The sequence below is a fragment of the Musca autumnalis genome, unplaced genomic scaffold (genome assembly GCF_047663935.1).
Source record: "Musca autumnalis isolate F117 unplaced genomic scaffold, ASM4766393v1 scaffold_1, whole genome shotgun sequence".
In the NCBI taxonomy this organism is placed as follows: domain Eukaryota; kingdom Metazoa; phylum Arthropoda; class Insecta; order Diptera; family Muscidae; genus Musca; species Musca autumnalis.
The window spans coordinates 279272468-279295617 of record NW_027411644.1 but is presented as its reverse complement, the minus strand read 5'-3'; the positions used below and the strand labels follow the sequence as shown (position 1 = coordinate 279295617).

The 23150-nt window shown below is 35.6% G+C and overlaps 1 protein-coding gene across 1 annotated transcript; it reads left to right on the top strand.

The window, feature by feature from the left end:
* The first annotated feature begins 638 nt into the window (after positions 1-638).
* Positions 639-22029, top strand: LOC141389578 (membrane alanyl aminopeptidase). Its single transcript, XM_073961288.1, has 7 exons — positions 639-1417; positions 7090-7607; positions 7670-7828; positions 7894-8368; positions 8444-8685; positions 20286-21410; positions 21488-22029. The coding sequence occupies exons 2-7, from the start codon at positions 7108-7110 to the stop codon at positions 21789-21791; spliced, it is 2805 nt and encodes a 934-aa protein (XP_073817389.1). The 5' UTR covers positions 639-1417; positions 7090-7107; the 3' UTR covers positions 21792-22029.
* Positions 22030-23150: the final 1121 nt, after the last annotated feature.

Sequence of the window (23150 nt, the reverse complement as noted above, 5' to 3'; positions counted from 1 at the left end):
TGTGGTCCTGTTTACGGCATTATAATGTTTTTCGGCTTCCTGACGTAGTGATCCGTGATCCAAAAGTTTTAAGAAATCCACGGTGACCAACTAAAATGACTGTTGGACACGATAACTATCGAAAAGAGTGATGACATTGGTCCAACCTATTAATATTTCTTTCACACCTAAATCAAGTCCAAAATTTCAAAATATTTCGCAAACGTGTAGGGCGATGATATCGGCTGTAAAGAGTCCGGACATTTCATGTGCAGATTCGCCAATCATGATCCTTAAAACACTGACGGGGGTCGTCAACTTTATAGGGGTTTGGTTTTTTTCATGGTATGTTGCGCTTTCTTATAGGTATGGGTTACTAACCCGACTCTCACAACCCAAGTTTTTATGCTTCTTAGGGGTGAACGATTGGCACATGCTAGCTCACTACATATAAGGGGTATTAAATGCAGTGTCGCCTGGGGACACAAAGCGAGGTCAGTGTCCACTTGAGATAAAATAATGGCCAAAGTAAGGATTTGCCATGTTAAAGCCGGTCAGGGACTTTGCTCATCCCCATTGTAGATTTTTAGTTTAATTAACAAGATTTTTAGTTTTCTTCACTATTTAACTATTCCATTCTATATTAATTTCTCTTACAGGTTAAAAATGTTGCAACGCAGAACACAAATTCCAATGAAAGAAAGCCCGGGAACATAGAGAGCAATGATCGACACATATTCAGTCAACAACCACTTGAACTTAATAATGAATGCGTAAAATTCCTTCGTATGGTCAATGTCCATGACTGGGCAAAAACAGAAAAAACAGATTGGATATTTCCTATGCCGATAGATAAGCTAAGATAAGCAATTAAAGTAGGAATGGAGGCGAAATGAAATTAAAACGCTATAATTACGAACAGAGCTGTAATATGGCGCGTGTATATATTTGAACTTCTATCGTCAATAACCGCATTTATATGACATGGAAAAGGAAGGGCATAAATAATATTGCGATCAAAACAGTCAACCCACCAACCCAAGAGACCGACCGACCAGTCAAGCAACAGTGGAGCAATGAACAGTGCTTAACAACAAATAATTATTTGTATTTACCTGGAAAATGATACAGCCAGCCAACATGCATAAGAACTTGTCGGGAGTTGTATTGCTTTGATATTTGTTGATGTGCGCGCGTCTGTGTGTGTGATACGATACGCGGAATGTATTGTGTAAAATCAGCTAAACGATGAGGTCTTATCAGATGGCCCATAAAATACAATTCTTGAGATAACTTTCAAATGCCAACATAAAGAGTTGATGACATTTGTTATAAATACAGGCATTGTTTGCAGCCAGCTTTCAGTGGGCCGAAAGTTATTGGCCATATTTGCAAACCAAAAAAGTATTAACTCACTCGAAAAGGATCTTACGTAGAGGTGGGTACTTCAAGAAGTGTGGATAGTAAATAAATGACAAAGGAAAACCAAAAATAGTTAATGTGGTGATCAAAACAGCTAAATGAAAAGAAGTGGTGAAGAATATGTGTAAGAGTGTGGAAATTAATTATTGATCCAAGTATACAAAATAGAGAAGTCTCCCTTGTCCCTTATGGGATGTTTGTGGAACAATTATATATACAAAATAATTTTTTTTAATAATAATAAAAAAATATATTATTTTTTTATAATAAATTAACAAATTTCCAAGATTTAGAGGATTTTTCTATACCTAAAAAATTAAAAAAAATATAAAATCAAAGTCTTCAACATGCCAAATTACAAACAATAAACCTACCCATACACAAATTATAAAATCATTTAAAATTTTGTTCCTGTTATAAACAAGGAAAATAATAAGTTCTTTATTACGCAAAAAAAAGTTAAAAAAAAAATATCAATAAATTTTAATTTAAAACCGGATGTTAAATGTGAATGTCAATGACACTGTGAAATATAATAAAATGGAATTTTATTTTTATGAATTGTTTTGCGGACAAATTCACAAAAGTATCGTACACGCCTTATTGTTCATATTTGTTGTGGAGAAGACTTGCAAAAATTTTGAATCGTGATCTTTGAGAATTCTACTGAAAGTCCATCTTCACCACCATCCAGAATTCAACGGAAGTGCCATCTTCCCAGTGGACATACAAATTTGGCATGTTGTGTGCTCAGAACATGCTTTTATAAATTCATTTCAACAGTTGTAAAAAAATAGAACGAATTTTTTCAGTTTATTTGTTGACTTTTAGTGGCCAACAAGAGTTGCAGTTCCACAATACAAAATAGTTCTAGGAGAGATTCCCTTACCTCAATTTCTGGTGTTATCTTGATCAAGCCCTTGAGCGCCTGCACCCATCGAATAATTCATTTTCACGACTTATTAAGTTCATTATTTCTCCCAGCGCAGACTAAAACCAGATCTATTTAACTGACAACGTAATGAGCACAACAATAACTCTATTTTGACCCAAAACTCTTTAATATGTCATAATGTTTGTTTACTTTTTCATACAATTTATTCACAAAAACAAAAAATTTGACAAATTGAAACCAATCAGCTGGTCGTTTTACGCCACTTTATTTTTTTTATAGGGGATCATAACAATTCGAAGCAGGTATTTCATATGTGTGGTGCATACTTTCAGGCAGAATGTGAATAAATCTTACTCATATGGAATAGAAAAGACATGGTTTTGTCCACACATTGGTGAAAAATTTGTGGATAACTAACCACATTAGTGAATAATTTATCCACATAAGTGAATAATTTATACACGTTGGTGGATAATTACTAGAGTTGTGTAGTTCCGGAACGAACTAGTTCCAAGGAACTATTCCATACAAAGAACTATTGGAACTATATCCGGCTTTTGCTTTTATATAGTTCCTTAAGTTCATATAGTTCCAACCGTGCATATAATTCCTTCCATTTGTATAATTTATTTTCTTAATTTAATTCCACACTTACTTCGCTCTTTCACGTTCGGTTCCTTCATCATTCAGATGCGGCCACATTCTTAAATAAACGTAAATCACATCCTCGTTGTCAGTTTATCCTCCAAAAGATAAAAACAAAAAGAAAGATTCGTTCAACTACTTCACTCTCTGAACTATTTGTAACGAAGCAAATAAAAAGAACGACGAAAGAGAAAGATTCATTGAACTATATCGTTCTCGGAACTATTTGGAATGAAGGAAATATAAAGAACGATGAAAGAGAAAGATTCATTGAACAATGTATATCGCCTCGGAACTATGGAACTATATTGAGGAACTAGTTCCTTTTGGGAAAAGGAACTAGAAAGATCGATCCGCACCAGGAACTAGATTCCCCAACTCTAATAATTACCCACATTGGTAGATAATTATCCACATTGGTGAATAATTTATCTACACTGGTGCGTAATTATACACATTGGTTGATAATTATCCACATTAGTGAATAATTTATCCTAGTTGGTGGATAATTTACCCTCGCTGGTTGGTAATTATACACATTGGTGAATAATTTATCCACATTGGTGAATAATTTTCCACATTATTGGATAATTTACCAACGTTGGTGGATAATTATCTTACTTATTTAGCTGACCCATTACAGAACATTTGTTCCATAGACCGAACTAAGAAAAGATCTCCAATTCTTAGTGCTTCGCTTTTTGGAATACCGCGGCTTGTCATCTCTTCATCCACTTGTTTGCACCATCTATTCTTTGGCGTGCCAATTCTGCGTGCACCGCTATGTGGCTCAAATTTATACGCCTTTTTAGCGGGTTCATCATCGCTCATTCTTACGATATGGCCTAGCCAACGCAATCGCTGCATCTCGATACGTTTAACTATATTGATGTCGTTGTATAGAAGTTACAGCTCGTGGTTCATACGACGTCGATATTCACCGTCAACGCAGATCGGTCCGTAGATCTTTCGAAGAATTGTTCTCTCAAACACGCCAAGCACTGCCTTATCTGAGTGCGCAAGTACCCAGGCTTCGGAACCATACATCAGCACGGGTAGTATCAGTGTTTTGTAAAGCGTTATTTTTGTTTGACGAGTTGTGGTTATGTTTTTAAAGTACTTACTTAAGCCAAAGTAGCATCTGTTGGCCAATACAATCCGTCTTTTTATTTCACAACTGATGTCGTTTGTTGCGTTTACGGCGGTGCCGAGGTATACGAAGTCTTTTACTACCTCAAAATTATATGAACCAACTTCAACAGTTGGTCCGATCTCAATGGACGCATTGCGCGACGACTCCATCAGCTTGGTCTTCTCGCCGTTTACCGCCAGACCCACTTTAGCAGATTCTCCTTTGATCTTCATTAAGGTATCGGTTACTTCTTTTACTGATCGTTCCATGATGTCTATATCATCGGCAAAAGCAAGTAACATGTGGCTATTGGTGTAGATTGTGCCACTTCTTTTGACAATTGCCTCTCGTATAACCTGTTCTAGCAGGATCTTGAAAAGATCACACGAAAGGCTGTATCCTTGCCTGAAACCTCTTTTGGTACAAAACTCTTCGGATAAATTCTTTCCTATTTTAACTGAGGATCTCGTGTCAGTTAAAGTCATTTTACAAAGCCGAATGAGCTTTGCGGGGATACAAAATTCAGACATGGCTTGGAATACCTTCGAACGTAGCGGGCTGTCGAAGGCTGGTTTATAATCGACAAAAAGGTGGTAGGTGTCGATCTGCATCTCTTGGGTCTTCTCCAGGATTTACCGCAGGGTAAATATCTGGTCAATGGTGGACTTGCCAGGTCTAAAGCCGCATTGGTATGGTCCAATTATTTCGTTGACCATGGGCTTTAGTCGTTCGCACAATATCCCTGACACTATCTTGTAGGCGATATTGAGAAGATAATTGCCCCTATATCTCTTTTCTTATGGACGGGACACAGGATGCTCAGGTTCCAATCGTCGGGAACGCGTTATTCCTGCCAGATGGAGCTAACTAGCTGATGCATACACCTTATCAGCGTGTCGCCTCCGGTTTCAAACAGTTCAGCTGGTAGGCCATCAGCTCCTGCTGCCTTATTATTCTTCAACCGGTTTATTGCTGTCTTTACCTCATCTTGGCCGGGTGGTATACATTCAATACCATCTTCTGGGATTGGATCTGTGGTATCTTCGTCGACTTCGCTACAATTGGATACCAACAGTTTGGAAAAATGCTCTTTCCATATCCTTAGCACACTATCTGTATCAGTTACAAGATTACGTTGCTGGTCTCTACAGGAGGATGTGCCAGTTTCAAAGCCATCAGTTTGATGTTTCACTCTTTGGTAGAATTTTCGCACTTCATTCTGTCTCCTGTACATCTCGATTTGTTCACACTCCCGCTTTTCCATCTTTCTCTTTTTCCTGCGGAAAAGACGTTTCTCCTCTCTCCTTTTCTCCCGATACCTCTCTCGTGCGCTACGCGTTGCTACTGATTGTAAAGTAGCCCTATATGCCGCATTTTTCTCATCGGTAGCAGCACGACACTTCTGGTCATACCATGGATGATTCCTTGGTGGAGGTCTCTGGTGTCCAAGTACTGATTTTGCGGCTGTTTGCATGGAGTGGGCAATGTTTTGCCATTGTCCTGATATGTTATCGTGACGAGGAGTGCTTTGATTAAGCAGTTGGGCCAGTTGAATTGAATATGCTGTGGCTATCTGTTGTGATTGCAGCTTACCGATGTCTAACTTCCGTGTTGTGTCTCTTCGCACTTTGTTTGCTAGGTTTAATCTGGTACGTAGCTTTGCTGCAACAAGGTAGTGGTCCGAGTCTATGTTTGCACCTCGGAATGATCGTACATCAAAAACGCTTGATGAATGTCTTCCATGTATCACAACGTGATCAATTTGATTTCTTGTTCTTTGATCTGGCGACAGCCAGGTGCCCTTATGAATATCGAGATGCTTAAATCTGGTACTGTTAACTACCATGTTTCTGGCAGCTGCAAAGTCTATCAGCCTCATACCATTGTCAGATGTTTCACTGTGGAGACTGAATTTCCCGACTGTTGGGGCAAAGATATTGTCCTTTCCAATTTTTGCATTAAAATCGCCTAGTATAATTTTAATGTCATGGGCAGGGCAACGGTCATAAGTTTCTTCTAGGCGCTCGTAAAATATATCTTTGGTCTGTTTGTCCTTGTCTTCAGTAGGAGCATGAGCGCAAATAAAGCTGATGTTGAAGAATTTTGCTTTTAATCGAATTGCAGCGAGTTTTTCATTCACTGGGGTGAAGCTGGAGACCAGATGTTTTAACCTCCGACCAACTACAAATCCGCAACCAAACTCATGCTTTGTGTCATGGCAGCTATAATACAGTGCGTCACCTTTAGGTGTTGTTGTGACGCCTTTCCCGCTCCATCGTATTTCCTGTATGGCAGTAATTTCGGCCCTGTACTTTTCAAGTACATCTGCCAATGCGCAAACTGCACCTTCTCTATAAAGAGTGCGAACATTCCAGGTGCAGATTCGCAGATCATGGCCCTTAAAACTTTTGCGGGATTCGTCAATTTTAGAGGGGTTTGTTTTTCTTTTCTTTCGTTTTTTCATAGTAGGCTGTTTTTTTCTAGTGGAGGGTTACTAACCCGACGCCCAAACCCAAGTTTTTAACGTTCTTATGGGTGAACGCGCGGCACATGTTAGCTCACTACCTTTAACGAGTGTTAAAGGCAGTTCCGCAGGTCAGGACCCCCCAAGGGGGTCAGTGTCCACTTGAAATGAAAGAGGGACCAAGAAAAATCCTGGGCTTTGGCAAGTTAAAGCCGGTCAGGACCGTTCCTTGGTATCTTCCATCAACTATGTCACCCGAATAATTATCTAAATTGGTGAATAATTTATCCACGTTGGTGGATAGTTATCCACATTGGTGAATAAGTATCCACATTGGCGAATAGTTTATCCGCGTTGGTGGATAACTATCTACATTGGTGAATATTTTTTCCACTATTGGTGGATAATTATCTACAATGGTGAAAAATTTGTCCACGTTGGAAACAAACGTTTCGCGGAAACCCTTCTTGCTTGCTCTTTTCCTTCAATATGCTATCTGAAAAAGGAAAATCATGTTAAAGTGCAATATCTTATCTTATTTCTTGTTTTCAGATCATTTTCTTCTTCAAAATGAAGTTCATGATTGTAGCTGCCACTTTGGCAGTATGCATGTGTTTGAGCACTGCAGCTCCTCTTACCGACGACGTTGAAACCGTTGTACCTGCTGCCGATGAAAACTATCGTCTACCAACCACAATTTTACCCGTCAACTATAACATTTCATTGAGACCCTATTTATTGGAGACCGATGCTGCCGATAAACGTTTCACTTTTGATGGTGAATGTTTCATCACCATTGTGTCGAGCGTTAGTACCAACTCTTTGGTTTTGCACAGTAAAAACTTGAAATATTCTCTACGTGAATATTATGCCAAGAGTAACCCTACTGTGAAATATACTCTGCAAAATGCTGAACCAAACAGTCTTACCGATATTGTTACCTATACCTTGACCACTGCTTTGACGGCAAATCAAGAATATGTTTTACATTTCGTTTATACCGGTACCATGGATGATGATATGCACGGTTTCTATCGTAGTTCCTATACCGATAACAAGAATAATACTAAGTAAGTAGAATTGAATTGGAATCCGAAACATAATTTTTATTTATGTTGAATTTATCTTATAGATGGTTGGGTTCCACTCAATTCCAAACCAATCATGCCCGTCGTGCCTTCCCCTCCTTTGATGAACCCCGTTTCAAGGCCACCTTCGATGTAGCTCTTACCCACCACAAGAGCATGAAAACCCACAGCAACACTCGCATTGCCAGCAGCACCACCAATGGGTAAGTTCGAGATCATCACCAGAAAAATGTTGTGATTTTTTTAATTTTTGGGCGTTTCTCTCCAGCGAATACGTTACCGATCGTTATGTCACAACCCCCAAAATGTCCACCTACTTGTTGGCCTTCATTGTCTCCGAGTTCAATGAACGTTTCAATGGTGATTTTGGTGTTATTGCCCGTCCCGAATTCTATGCCCAAACCGAATATGCCTTCGATGTTGGCCAGGAAATCTTAAAGGATTTGGGTGACTACTTCAACATGTCCTACTACACCATGGGTAACGATAAAATGCATATGGCTGCCATTCCCGACTTCTCTGCTGGTGCTATGGAAAATTGGGGTCTCTTGACCTATCGTGAACGTGCTTTGTTGTATGATGAAGGTTCCACCACCCTCAGTGCCCAACAATATATTGCCGCTGTTGTTGCCCACGAACAGGCCCATATGTGGTTTGGTGATTTGGTTACCTGCCAATGGTGGAGTTATACCTGGTTGAATGAAGGTTTTGCCCGTTTCTTCCAATACTTTGGAACCCATAATGTAAGCAGAAAGGGGGGAGAAAGTGAGGGGGGTAGAAATGGAAATTATTCATAATTTGTTTTTTACATTTTGCAGGTCGAAAAGCACTACCAATTGGACCAACAATTCGTTGTCGATCAAATCCAAGCTGTCATGAGCATGGACTCCACCAACAGCACCAACCCCATGAGTGATGAAAACACCAACACCCCTGCCGATTTGAGCCGCATGTTCAACAGCATTTCCTACAACAAGGGTGGTACCTTCATCCGCATGGTCAAATACGTTATGGGTGAAGAAAACTTCAAGAATTCGCTCCGCGAATATTTGGCTACACAGTACGTATTGATTTCGTGTTATGTGTGAATGTGTGTTGCATGCTTTTAGGCGTAAATGGGAGAAGACCTTAGTCATATGGTATAGAAATCAGATGCATATGTTGCTGAGTTCAGTTTTTCTTAATTATTAAATTCTTATTATTTAAAAAATCCATGTTGCTTCTCGAAGGCTGAAAAAATTATTTAAAAAATCCATGTTGCTTCTAGAAGGCTGAAAAAATTATTTAAAAAATCCATGTTGCTTCTAGAAGGCTGAAAAAATTATTTAAAAAATCCATGTTGCTTCTAGAAGGCTGAAAAAATTATTTAAAAAATCCATGTTGCTTCTAGAAGGCTGAAAAAATTATTTAAAAAATCCATGTTGCTTCTAGAAGGCTGAAAAAATTATTTAAAAAATCCATGTTGCTTCTAGAAGGCTGAAAAAATTATTTAAAAAATCCATGTTGCTTCTAGAAGGCTGAAAAAATTATTTAAAAAATCCACGTTGCCTCTAGAAGGCTGAAAAAATTATTTAAAAAATCCACGTTGCCTCTAGAAGGCTGAAAAAATTATTTAAAAAATCCACGTTGCCTCTAGAAGGCTGAAAAAATTATTTAAAAAATCCACGTTGCCTCTAGAAGGCTGAAAAAATTATTTAAAAAATCCACGTTGCCTCTAGAAGGCTGAAAAAATTATTTAAAAAATCCACGTTGCCTCTAGAAGGCTGAAAAAATTATTTAAAAAATCCACGTTGCCTCTAGAAGGCTGAAAAAATTATTTAAAAAATCCACGTTGCCTCTAGAAGGCTGAAAAAATTATTTAAAAAATCCACGTTGCCTCTAGAAGGCTGAAAAAATTATTTAAAAAATCCACGTTGCCTCTAGAAGGCTGAAAAAATTATTTAAAAAATCCACGTTGCCTCTAGAAGGCTGAAAAAATTATTTAAAAAATCCACGTTGCCTCTAGAAGGCTGAAAAAATTATTTAAAAAATCCACGTTGCCTCTAGAAGGCTGAAAAAATTATTTAAAAAATCCACGTTGCCTCTAGAAGGCTGAAAAAATTATTTAAAAAATCCACGTTGCCTCTAGAAGGCTGAAAAAATTATTTAAAAAATCCACGTTGCCTCTAGAAGGCTGAAAAAATTATTTAAAAAATCCACGTTGCCTCTAGAAGGCTGAAAAAATTATTTAAAAAATCCACGTTGCCTCTAGAAGGCTGAAAAAATTATTTAAAAAATCCACGTTGCCTCTAGAAGGCTGAAAAAATTATTTAAAAAATCCACGTTGCCTCTAGAAGGCTGAAAAAATTATTTAAAAAATCCACGTTGCCTCTAGAAGGCTGAAAAAATTATTTAAAAAATCCACGTTGCCTCTAGAAGGCTGAAAAAATTATTTAAAAAATCCACGTTGCCTCTAGAAGGCTGAAAAAATTATTTAAAAAATCCACGTTGCCTCTAGAAGGCTGAAAAAATTATTTAAAAAATCCACGTTGCCTCTAGAAGGCTGAAAAAATTATTTAAAAAATCCACGTTGCCTCTAGAAGGCTGAAAAAATTATTTAAAAAATCCACGTTGCCTCTAGAAGGCTGAAAAAATTATTTAAAAAATCCACGTTGCCTCTAGAAGGCTGAAAAAATTATTTAAAAAATCCACGTTGCCTCTAGAAGGCTGAAAAAATTATTTAAAAAATCCACGTTGCCTCTAGAAGGCTGAAAAAATTATTTAAAAAATCCACGTTGCCTCTAGAAGGCTGAAAAAATTATTTAAAAAATCCACGTTGCCTCTAGAAGGCTGAAAAAATTATTTAAAAAATCCACGTTGCCTCTAGAAGGCTGAAAAAATTATTTAAAAAATCCACGTTGCCTCTAGAAGGCTGAAAAAATTATTTAAAAAATCCACGTTGCCTCTAGAAGGCTGAAAAAATTATTTAAAAAATCCACGTTGCCTCTAGAAGGCTGAAAAAATTATTTAAAAAATCCACGTTGCCTCTAGAAGGCTGAAAAAATTATTTAAAAAATCCACGTTGCCTCTAGAAGGCTGAAAAAATTATTTAAAAAATCCACGTTGCCTCTAGAAGGCTGAAAAAATTATTTAAAAAATCCACGTTGCCTCCAGAAGGCTGAAAAAATTATTTAAAAAATCCACGTTGCCTCTAGAAGGCTGAAAAAATTATTTAAAAAATCCACGTTGCCTCCAGAAGGCTGAAAAAATTATTTAAAAAATCCACGTTGCCTCTAGAAGGCTGAAAAAATTATTTAAACAATCCACGTTGCCTCTAGAAGGCTGAAAAAATTATTTAAAAAATCTTCGTTGCCTTTAGAAGGCTGACAATTTATTTAAAAAATTCACGTTCCCTCTAGAAGGCTGAAAAAAATTATTTAAAAAATCCACGTTGCCTCTAGAAGGCTCAAAAAATTATTTAAAAAATCCACGTTGCCTCTAGAAGGCTGAAAAAAATATTTCAAAAATCCACGTTGCCTCTAGAAGCCTGCAAAAATTATTTAAAAAATCCACGTTGCCTCTAGAAGGCTCAAAAAATTATTTAAAATATCCACGTCGCCTCTAGAAGGCTGAACAAATTATTTGAAAAATCCACGTTGCCTCTAGAAGGCTAAAAAAATTATTTAAAAAATCCACGTTGCCTCTAGAAGGCTGAAAAAATTATTTAAAAAATCCACGTTGCCTCTAGAAGGCTGAAAAAATTATTTAAAAAATCCACGTTGCCCCTAGAAGGCTGAAAAAATTATTTAAAAAATCCACGTTGCCTCTAGAAGGCTGAAAAAATTATTTAAAAAATCCACGTTGCCTCTAGAAGGCTGAAAAAATTATTTAAAAAATCCACGTTGCCTCTAGAAGGCTGAAAAAATTATTTAAAAAATCCACGTTGCCTCTAGAAGGCTGAAAAAATTATTTAAAAAATCCACGTTGCCTCTAGAAGGCTGAAAAAATTATTTAAAAAATCCACGTTGCCTCTAGAAGGCTGAAAAAATTATTTAAAAAATCCACGTTGACTCTAGAAGGCTGAAAAAATTATTTAAAAAATCCACGTTGCCTCTAGAAGGCTGAAAAAATTATTTAAAAAATCCACGTTGCCTCTAGAAGGTTGAAAAAATTATTTAAAAAATCCACGTTGCCTCTAGAAGGCTGAAAAAATTATTTAAAAAATCCACGTTGCCTCTAGAAGGCTGAAAAAATTATTTAAAAAATCCACGTTGCCTCTAGAAGGCTGAAAAAATTATTTAAAAAATCCACGTTGCCTCTAGAAGGCTGAAAAAATTATTTAAAAAATCCACGTTGCCTCTAGAAGGCTGAAAAAATTATTTAAAAAATCCACGTTGCCTCTAGAAGGCTGAAAAAATTATTTAAAAAATCCACGTTGCCTCTAGAAGGCTGAAAAAATTATTTAAAAAATCCACGTTGCCCCTAGAAGGCTGAAAAAATTATTTAAAAAATCCACGTTGCCTCTAGAAGGCTGAAAAAATTATTTAAAAAATCCACGTTGCCTCTAGAAGGCTGAAAAAATTATTTAAAAAATCCACGTTGCCTCTAGAAGGCTGAAAAAATTATTTAAAAAATCCACGTTGCCTCTAGAAGGCTGAAAAAATTATTTAAAAAATCCACGTTGCCCCTAGAAGGCTGAAAAAATTATTTAAAAAATCCACGTTGCCTCTAGAAGGCTGAAAAAATTATTTAAAAAATCCACGTTGCCTCTAGAAGGCTGAAAAAATTATTTAAAAAATCCACGTTGCCTCTAGAAGGCTGAAAAAATTATTTAAAAAATCCACGTTGCCTCTAGAAGGCTGAAAAAATTATTTAAAAAATCCACGTTGCCTCTAGAAGGCTGAAAAAATTATTTAAAAAATCCACGTTGCCTCTAGAAGGCTGAAAAAATTATTTAAAAAATCCACGTTGACTCTAGAAGGCTGAAAAAATTATTTAAAAAATCCACGTTGCCTCTAGAAGGCTGAAAAAATTATTTAAAAAATCCACGTTGCCTCTAGAAGGTTGAAAAAATTATTTAAAAAATCCACGTTGCCTCTAGAAGGCTGAAAAAATTATTTAAAAAATCCACGTTGCCTCTAGAAGGCTGAAAAAATTATTTAAAAAATCCACGTTGCCTCTAGAAGGCTGAAAAAATTATTTAAAAAATCCACGTTGCCTCTAGAAGGCTGAAAAAATTATTTAAAAAATCCACGTTGCCTCTAGAAGGCTGAAAAAATTATTTAAAAAATCCACGTTGCCTCTAGAAGGCTGAAAAAATTATTTAAAAAATCCACGTTGCCTCTAGAAGGCTGAAAAAATTATTTAAAAAATCCACGTTGCCTCTAGAAGGCTGAAAAAATTATTTAAAAAATCCACGTTGCCTCTAGAAGGCTGAAAAAATTATTTAAAAAATCCACGTTGCCTCTAGAAGGCTGAAAAAATTATTTAAAAAATCCACGTTGCCTCTAGAAGGCTGAAAAAATTATTTAAAAAATCCACGTTGCCTCTAGAAGGCTGAAAAAATTATTTAAAAAATCCACGTTGCCTCTAGAAGGCTGAAAAAATTATTTAAAAAATCCACGTTGCCTCTAGAAGGCTGAAAAAATTATTTAAAAAATCCACGTTGCCTCTAGAAGGCTGAAAAAAATATTTAAAAAATCCACGTTGCCTCTAGAAGGCTGAAAAAATTATTTAAAAAATCCACGTTGCCTCTGGAAGGCTGAAAAAATTATTTAAAAAATCCACGTTGCCTCTAGAAGGCTGAAAAAATTATTTAAAAAATCCACGATGCCTCTAGAAGGCTGAAAAAATTATTTAAAAAATCCACGTTGCCTCTAGAAGGCTGAAAAAATTATTTAAAAAATCCACGATGCCTCTAGAAGGCTGAAAAAATTATTTAAAAAAATCCACGTTGCCTCTAGAAGGCTGAAAAATTATTTAAAAAATCCACGTTGCCTCTAGAAGGCTGAAAAAATTATTTAAAAAATCCACGTTGCCTCTAGAAGGCTGAAAAAATTATTTAAAAAATCCACGTTGCCTCTAGAAGGCTGAAAAAATTATTTAAAAAATCCACGTTAAAAAATCCACGTTGCCTCTAGAAGGCTGAAAAAATTATTTAAAAAATCCACGTTGCCTCTAGAGGGCTGAAAAAATTATTTAAAAAATCCACGTTGCCTCTAGAAGGCTGAAAAAATTATTTAAAAAATCCACGTTGCCTCTAGAAGGCTGAAAAAATTATTTAAAAAATCCACGTTGCCTCTAGAAGGCTGAAAAAATTATTTAAAAAATCCACGTTGCCTCTAGAAGGCTGAAAAAATAATTTAAAAAATCCACGTTGCCTCTAGAAGGCTGAAAAAATTATTTAAAAAATCCACGTTGCCTCTAGAAGGCTGAAAAAATAATTTAAAAAATCCACGTTGCCTCTAGAAGGCTGAAAAAATTATTTAAAAAATCCACGTTGCCTCTAGAAGGCTGAAAAAATTATTTAAAAAATCCACGTTGCCTCTAGAAGGCTGAAAAAATTATTTAAAAAATCCACGTTGCCTCTAGAAGGCTGAAAAAATTATTTAAAAAATCCACGTTGCCTCTAGAAGGCTGAAAAAATTATTTAAAAAATCCACGTTGCCTCTAGAAGGCTGAAAAAATTATTTAAAAAATCCACGTTGCCTCTAGAAGGCTGAAAAAATTATTTAAAAAATCCACGTTGCCTCCAGAAGGCTGAAAAAATTATTTAAAAAATCCACGTTGCCTCTAGAAGGCTGAAAAAATTATTTAAAAAATCCACGTTGCCTCTAGAAGGCTGAAAAAATTATTTAAAAAATCCACGTTGCCTCTAGAAGGCTGAAAAAATTATTTAAAAAATCCACGTTGCCTCTAGAAGGCTGAAAAAAATATTTAAAAAATCCACGTTGCCTCTAGAAGGCTGAAAAAATTATTTAAAAAATCCACGTTGCCTCTGGAAGGCTGAAAAAATTATTTAAAAAATCCACGTTGCCTCTAGAAGGCTGAAAAAATTATTTAAAAAATCCACGATGCCTCTAGAAGGCTGAAAAAATTATTTAAAAAATCCACGTTGCCTCTAGAAGGCTGAAAAAATTATTTAAAAAATCCACGATGCCTCTAGAAGGCTGAAAAAATTATTTAAAAAAATCCACGTTGCCTCTAGAAGGCTGAAAAATTATTTAAAAAATCCACGTTGCCTCTAGAAGGCTGAAAAAATTATTTAAAAAATCCACGTTGCCTCTAGAAGGCTGAAAAAATTATTTAAAAAATCCACGTTGCCTCTAGAAGGCTGAAAAAATTATTTAAAAAATCCACGTTAAAAAATCCACGTTGCCTCTAGAAGGCTGAAAAAATTATTTAAAAAATCCACGTTGCCTCTAGAAGGCTGAAAAAATTATTTAAAAAATCCACGTTGCCTCTAGAAGGCTGAAAAAATTATTTAAAAAATCCACGTTGCCTCTAGAAGGCTGAAAAAATTATTTAAAAAATCCACGTTGCCTCTAGAAGGCTGAAAAAATTATTTAAAAAATCCACGTTGCCTCTAGAAGGCTGAAAAAAATATTTAAAAAATCCACGTTGCCTCTAGAAGGCTGAAAAAATTATTTAAAAAATCCACGTTGCCTCTGGAAGGCTGAAAAAATTATTTAAAAAATCCACGTTGCCCCTAGAAGGCTGAAAAAATTATTTAAAAAATCCACGATGCCTCTAGAAGGCTGAAAAAATTATTTAAAAAATCCACGTTGCCTCTAGAAGGCTGAAAAAATTATTTAAAAAATCCACGATGCCTCTAGAAGGCTGAAAAAATTATTTAAAAAAATCCACGTTGCCTCTAGAAGGCTGAAAAATTATTTAAAAAATCCACGTTGCCTCTAGAAGGCTGAAAAAATTATTTAAAAAATCCACGTTGCCTCTAGAAGGCTGAAAAAATTATTTAAAAAATCCACGTTGCCTCTAGAAGGCTGAAAAAATTATTTAAAAAATCCACGTTAAAAAATCCACGTTGCCTCTAGAAGGCTGAAAAAATTATTTAAAAAATCCACGTTAAAAAATCCACGTTGCCTCTAGAAGGCTGAAAAAATTATTTAAAAAATCCACGTTGCCTCTAGAAGGCTGAAAAAATTATTTAAAAAATCCACGTTGCCTCTAGAAGGCTGAAAAAATTATTTAAAAAATCCACGTTGCCTCTAGAAGGCTGAAAAAATTATTTAAAAAATCCACGTTGCCTCTAGAAGGCTGAAAAAATAATTTAAAAAATCCACGTTGCCTCTAGAAGGCTGAAAAAATTATTTAAAAAATCCACGTTGCCTCTAGAAGGCTGAAAAAATTATTTAAAAAATCCACGTTGCCTCTAGAAGGCTGAAAAAATTATTTAAAAAATCCACGTTGCCTCTAGAAGGCTGAAAAAATAATTTAAAAAATCCACGTTGCCTCTAGAAGGCTGAAAAAATTATTTAAAAAATCCACGTTGCCTCTAGAAGGCTGAAAAAATTATTTAAAAAATCCACGTTGCCTCTAGAAGGCTGAAAAAATTATTTAAAAAATCCACGTTGCCTCTAGAAGGCTGAAAAAATTATTTAAAAAATCCACGTTGCCTCTAGAAGGCTGAAAAAATTATTTAAAAAATCCACGTTGCCTCTAGAAGGCTGAAAAAATTATTTAAAAAATCCACGTTGCCTCTAGAAGGCTGAAAAAAATATTTAAAAAATCCACGTTGCCTCCAGAAGGCTGAAAAAATTATTTAAAAAATCCACGTTGCCTCTAGAAGGCTGAAAAAATTATTTAAAAAATCCACGTTGCCTCTAGAAGGCTGAAAAAATTATTTAAAAAATCCACGTTGCCTCTAGAAGGCTGAAAAAATTATTTAAAAAATCCACGTTGCCTCTAGAAGGCTGAAAAAAATATTTAAAAAATCCACGTTGCCTCTAGAAGGCTGAAAAAATTATTTAAAAAATCCACGTTGCCTCTGGAAGGCTGAAAAAATTATTTAAAAAATCCACGTTGCCTCTAGAAGGCTGAAAAAATTATTTAAAAAATCCACGATGCCTCTAGAAGGCTGAAAAAATTATTTAAAAAATCCACGTTGCCTCTAGAAGGCTGAAAAAATTATTTAAAAAATCCACGATGCCTCTAGAAGGCTGAAAAAATTATTTAAAAAAATCCACGTTGCCTCTAGAAGGCTGAAAAATTATTTAAAAAATCCACGTTGCCTCTAGAAGGCTGAAAAAATTATTTAAAAAATCCACGTTGCCTCTAGAAGGCTGAAAAAATTATTTAAAAAATCCACGTTGCCTCTAGAAGGCTGAAAAAATTATTTAAAAAATCCACGTTAAAAAATCCACGTTGCCTCTAGAAGGCTGAAAAAATTATTTAAAAAATCCACGTTGCCTCTAGAAGGCTGAAAAAATTATTTAAAAAATCCACGTTGCCTCTAGAAGGCTGAAAAAATTATTTAAAAAATCCACGTTGCCTCTAGAAGGCTGAAAAAATTATTTAAAAAATCCACGTTGCCTCTAGAAGGCTGAAAAAATTATTTAAAAAATCCACGTTGCCTCTAGAAGGCTGAAAAAATTATTTAAAAAATCCACGTTGCCTCTAGAAGGCTGAAAAAATTATTTAAAAAATCCACGTTGCCTCTAGAAGGCTGAAAAAATTATTTAAAAAATCCACGTTGCCTCTAGAAGGCTGAAAAAATTATTTAAAAAATCCACGTTGCCTCTAGAAGGCTGAAAAAATTATTTAAAAAATCCACGTTGCCTCTAGAAGGCTGAAAAAATTATTTAAAAAATCCACGTTGCCTCTAGAAGGCTGAAAAAATTATTTAAAAAATCCACGTTGCCTCTAGAAGGCTGAAAAAATTATTTAAAAAATCCACGTTGCCTCTAGAAGGCTGAAAAAATTATTTAAAAAATCCACGTTGCCTCCAGAAGGCTGAAAAAATTATTTAAAAAATCCACGTTGCCTCTAGAAGGCTGAAAAAATTATTTAAAAAATCCACGTTGCCTCCAGAAGGCTGAAAAAATTATTTAAAAAATCCACGTTGCCTCTAGAAGGCTGAAAAAATTATTTAAACAATCCACGTTGCCTCTAGAAGGCTGAAAAAATTATTTAAAAAATCTTCGTTGCCTTTAGAAGGCTGACAATTTATTTAAAAAATTCACGTTCCCTCTAGAAGGCTGAAAAAAATTATTTAAAAAATCCACGTTGCCTCTAGAAGGCTCAAAAAATTATTTAAAAAATCCACGTTGCCTCTAGAAGGCTGAAAAAAATATTTCAAAAATCCACGTTGCCTCTAGAAGCCTGCAAAAATTATTTAAAAAATCCACGTTGCCTCTAGAAGGCTCAAAAAATTATTTAAAATATCCACGTCGCCTCTAGAAGGCTGAACAAATTATTTGAAAAATCCACGTTGCCTCTAGAAGGCTAAAAAAATTATTTAAAAAATCCACGTTGCCTCTAGAAGGCTGAAAAAATTATTTAAAAAATCCACGTTGCCTCTAGAAGGCTGAAAAAATTATTTAAAAAATCCACGTTGCCTCTAGAAGGCTGAAAAAATTATTTAAAAAATCCACGTTGCCTCTAGAAGGCTGAAAAAATTATTTAAAAAATCCACGTTGCCTCTAGAAGGCTGAAAAAATTATTTAAAAAATCCACGTTGCCTCTAGAAGGCTGAAAAAATTATTTAAAAAATCCACGTTGCCTCTAGAAGGCTGAAAAAATTATTTAAAAAATCCACGTTGCCTCTAGAAGGCTGAAAAAATTATTTAAAAAATCCACGTTGCCTCTAGAAGGCTGAAAAAATTATTTAAAAAATCCACGTTGCCTCTAGAAGGCTGAAAAAATTATTTAAAAAATCCACGTTGCCTCTAGAAGGCTGAAAAAATTATTTAAAAAATCCACGTTGACTCTAGAAGGCTGAAAAAATTATTTAAAAAATCCACGTTGCCTCTAGAAGGCTGAAAAAATTATTTAAAAAATCCACGTTGCCTCTAGAAGGTTGAAAAAATTATTTAAAAAATCCACGTTGCCTCTAGAAGGCTGAAAAAATTATTTAAAAAATCCACGTTGCCTCTAGAAGGCTGAAAAAATTATTTAAAAAATCCACGTTGCCTCTAGAAGGCTGAAAAAATTATTTAAAAAATCCACGTTGCCTCTAGAAGGCTGAAAAAATTATTTAAAAAATCCACGTTGCCTCTAGAAGGCTGAAAAAATTATTTAAAAAATCCACGTTGCCTCTAGAAGGCTGAAAAAATTATTTAAAAAATCCACGTTGCCTCTAGAAGGCTGAAAAAATTATTTAAAAAATCCACGTTGCCTCTAGAAGGCTGAAAAAATTATTTAAAAAATCCACGTTGCCTCTAGAAGGCTGAAAAAATTATTTAAAAAATCCACGTTGCCTCTAGAAGGCTGAAAAAATTATTTAAAAAATCCACGTTGCCTCTAGAAGGCTGAAAAAATTATTTAAAAAATCCACGTTGCCTCTAGAAGGCTGAAAAAATTATTTAAAAAATCCACGTTGCCTCTAGAAGGCTGAAAAAATTATTTAAAAAATCCACGTTGCCTCTAGAAGGCTGAAAAAATTATTTAAAAAATCCACGTTGCCTCTAGAAGGCTGAAAAAAATATTTAAAAAATCCACGTTGCCTCTAGAAGGCTGAAAAAATTATTTAAAAAATCCACGTTGCCTCTAGAAGGCTGAAAAAAATATTTAAAAAATCCACGTTGCCTCTAGAAGGCTGAAAAAATTATTTAAAAAATCCACGATGCCTCTAGAAGGCTGAAAAAATTATTTAAAAAATCCACGTTGCCTCTAGAAGGCTGAAAAAATTATTTAAAAAAATCCACGTTGCCTCTAGAATGCTGAAAAATTATTTAAAAAATCCACGTTGCCTCTAGAAGGCTGAAAAAATTATTTAAAAAATCCACGTTGCCTCTAGAAGGCTGAAAAAATTATTTAAAAAATCCACGTTGCCTCTAGAAGGCTGAAAAAATTATTTAAAAAATCCACGTTGCCTCTAGAAGGCTGAAAAAATTATTTAAAAAATCCACGTTGCCTCTAGAAGGCTGAAAAAATTATTTAAAAAATCCACGTTGCCTCTAGAAGGCTGAAAAAATTATTTAAAAAATCCACGTTGCCTCTAGAAGGCTGAAAAAATTATTTAAAAAATCCACGTTGCCTCTAGAAGGCTGAAAAAATTATTTAAAAAATCCACGTTGCCTCTAGAAGGCTGAAAAAATTATTTAAAAAATCTACGTTGCCTCTAGAAGGCTGAAAAAATTATTTAAAAAATCTACGTTGCCTCTAGAAGGCTGAAAAAATTATTTAAAAAATCCACGTTGCCTCTAGAAGGCTGAAAAATTTTTTAAAAAATCCACGTAGCCTCTAGAAGGCTGAAAAAATTATTTAAAAAATCCACGTTGTCTCTCGGATGCTGAAAAAATTATTTAAAAAATCCACGTTGCCTCTCGGAGGCTGAAAAAATTATTTAAAAAATCAACGTTACCTCTAGAATTTTGAAAAAATTATTTAAAGAATCCAGGTTGCCTCAAAAATTGTGAAAAAAAAATATTTAAAAAAATCCATATTTGACTTCTATTTTTTTTCTTGAATTACTAATTTTATTTCCATTTCCTCTCCCAGCAAATACACCAACACCGTACCCAGCGATTTGTTCACCGTCTGGAAGAAATACATTCCCAATAACTTCCAAACCTATGCCGATGGTCTGTTCCAAAGCTTCACCGAACAAGTTGGTTACCCAGTGATCACTTTCAATCTGACAACTCCCACAAATTTGGTCATTAGTCAAAAACGTTTCTTGTTGAAGGAAGGTGATGGTGCTGATCCCAACTTGGTTTACACTGTACCCATTACCTACACCACAAGTGTTGAAAAAGATTTCGAGGCCACCACACCCAAATTGTTCATTACCCCCAGCACCGGCCCAGTTACCGTTCAATTCCCCTCAAATGTTTCCTGGATTGTTGGTAATGTCCAAGAAACCGGTTACTATCGTGTCAACTATGATGTCAAGTCTTGGCATGGTATCCATCATGCTTTGCTCTCCAACAACTGGGGTGGTATCCATGAATTGAATCGTGCTCAAGTTGTTGATGATCTCTTCAATTTGGCCCGTGCCAGTGTTATTGATTACGATTTGGCCCTCGATGTTTTGGCCTACTTGAAGACCGAAACCAACTACTTGCCATGGACTGCTGCCTTCAATGGTTACAACTACTTGGTCATTCGTTTGGGTGTTGATACCGCCGACTTTGCTGTTTACATTCGTGATATGACCGCCAAGGCCTACGATCTCTTGGGCTTCGAAGAGAAGGCCAACGACACCACTTTGGATATTTACAATCGTGCCAAGATCTTGTCATGGGCCTGTAAATTCGGCAAAACCGATTGTATTACCAAATCGCAGGAATACTTCAAGAACTTGGATAGCAAACCAGTACCAGTGAATATTCGCTCATCTGTCTACTGTACCGCCATGCGTGAGGGTACTGAAGCCGACTTCGACAAGTTGTTCAACAAATTCTTGACCGAAACTGTTGCCACTGAAGTCACCTTGATCTTGAATGCCTTGGGTTGTGTTAAGGACACGAAATTGGTAAGCAAATTCTTCCACATCATTGTATCCGATCAAGTGCGTCGCCAAGACAAATCGGCTGCCCTCTCTGCCTTGTACACTGAAAACAATGAAAATGTCGAAGAAGTTTTCGATTTGGTTGCTGCTAATCTCGATGCTTTGGCCACATCGTAAGTTTAACATCATCTGATGTCATGTTCCTTAGAAATGTTTCTAATTTCAATCTCTCTTTTCAACCTCTTTTTAGAATGGGCGGTTACTCCTCAGTTGCCACTGTTGTTTCCAATCTTGCCTCTCGTTTCACCACCACTCAACAAGAAGCTAAATTGAAGAACTTCAACAACCAAAACAAATCCAAATTCGGTACCTCTGCCAGCACCTTGGAAGCCGCTGAAAAGACTGTTGCCGAAAACTTGTTGTGGGCCACCACCAAATTGGGTGCTTTCAAAACACATTTGCAAAACTACAAGACCGGAGGCAGTGCCAGTCTTAGCGGTTTCACCACCATCACCGTGGTATTGTTTGCCGTTTTGGCCCGTTACTTGAGCTAAACGGAGGCTGTTACCTGGAAATGGTCCAACTTAGTTAACAATTTGTTGTAAAATAATAAATCTTTGCCTAGTTTTTAATTAACGAAAATAATAAATCGAAATTATATTTTTTAAACAAAAAAAAAAACAATAACAACAATGTGCCATAAATGGAATGCTTTGCCAAGAATCATCCATCCATCCATATTTTTCCTATTGCCAATCAAATCATAATAAATAACACTAATGTCCCCTTTAATCTTATCTGTAATTCTATTCGGCGTTATCTCTGATGTGTGTGAGTGTGTGCCTCAACATCATCTATGGCCCAATAAATTCTCGTTAAATGCCTATTGAAAAGCATAATCGTTGATAGCGGTGTTATCTGATCATAAAATTGCTTAGTTGCAGTCATGTCTAATAGGGCTGTGGTGTCTGGTGCAAGAGGTACTTATTAACCTTATCATTGGAAATCGATTATTTCAGGGACTTGGAATGTTTGCCAATCGGTTTATTATTGGATTTGGCGTAACAACAAATGTGGGCTGAAAAACGTTCGCACCGATTAGAAACCGAGAGTGTTGTCTACTTTATTTATTTATATTTATATACTGGTATTTCTGGAGAACTTAAAAGCTGCAACTAGATCAGAAGGCTTTCTTTTTCCTTAGTCTGCGTTCTACGTCAATTAGGTCAACAATATTTTGATGTTACTCTGTGATTTCTCAATCGGTTGTATAACCATGCCGATGCTAATCTTCCTCGGAGATACACCAGGGTGCATTGACTATGCATTTAAAGATTTGTTTTGAAACCCTTAAATTGTATATCCCGGCAAACAGATCCGCTTATTTGAATTTTTGAACCGGATATTTCGATATGAAACCCGATTTTCGAATCAGTTTAAAGTAAATTTTTAACCTTATATACATATCACTAGAAAACTAATAGAATTGCAAATTACTAAGATGTAACCTGTACTGGTTTTATTGAACCGCTTTTAACTATAAACTCCCTTACGCAAAAATATGGGTATCAGGGCCTGGGGTGAGAAAAACATGTCTGAGGTACTTTTATTAGGGATAAAAATACGAAAAGGACATGAAGAGAACTAAGTCAGAAGGACAAATTGTTCTACAACAAGTAAGAAAAGCGTTAAGTTCGGTCGGGCCGAACTTTTTATACCCTCCACCACAAATTTCAGCCCTTTCGGTGGATTAATGTGGCCACAACCTTCAAAATACCGAAATTCGGAAGGTACCGTTCTATGGGGGCTATATGATGGCGTGGACGTATACCTACAAATTTCTGGGGGAAAGTTTTATACGCCTAAAGAAAACTAAATACCAAATTTCAGCCATCTCAGTGTGATAATGAGGC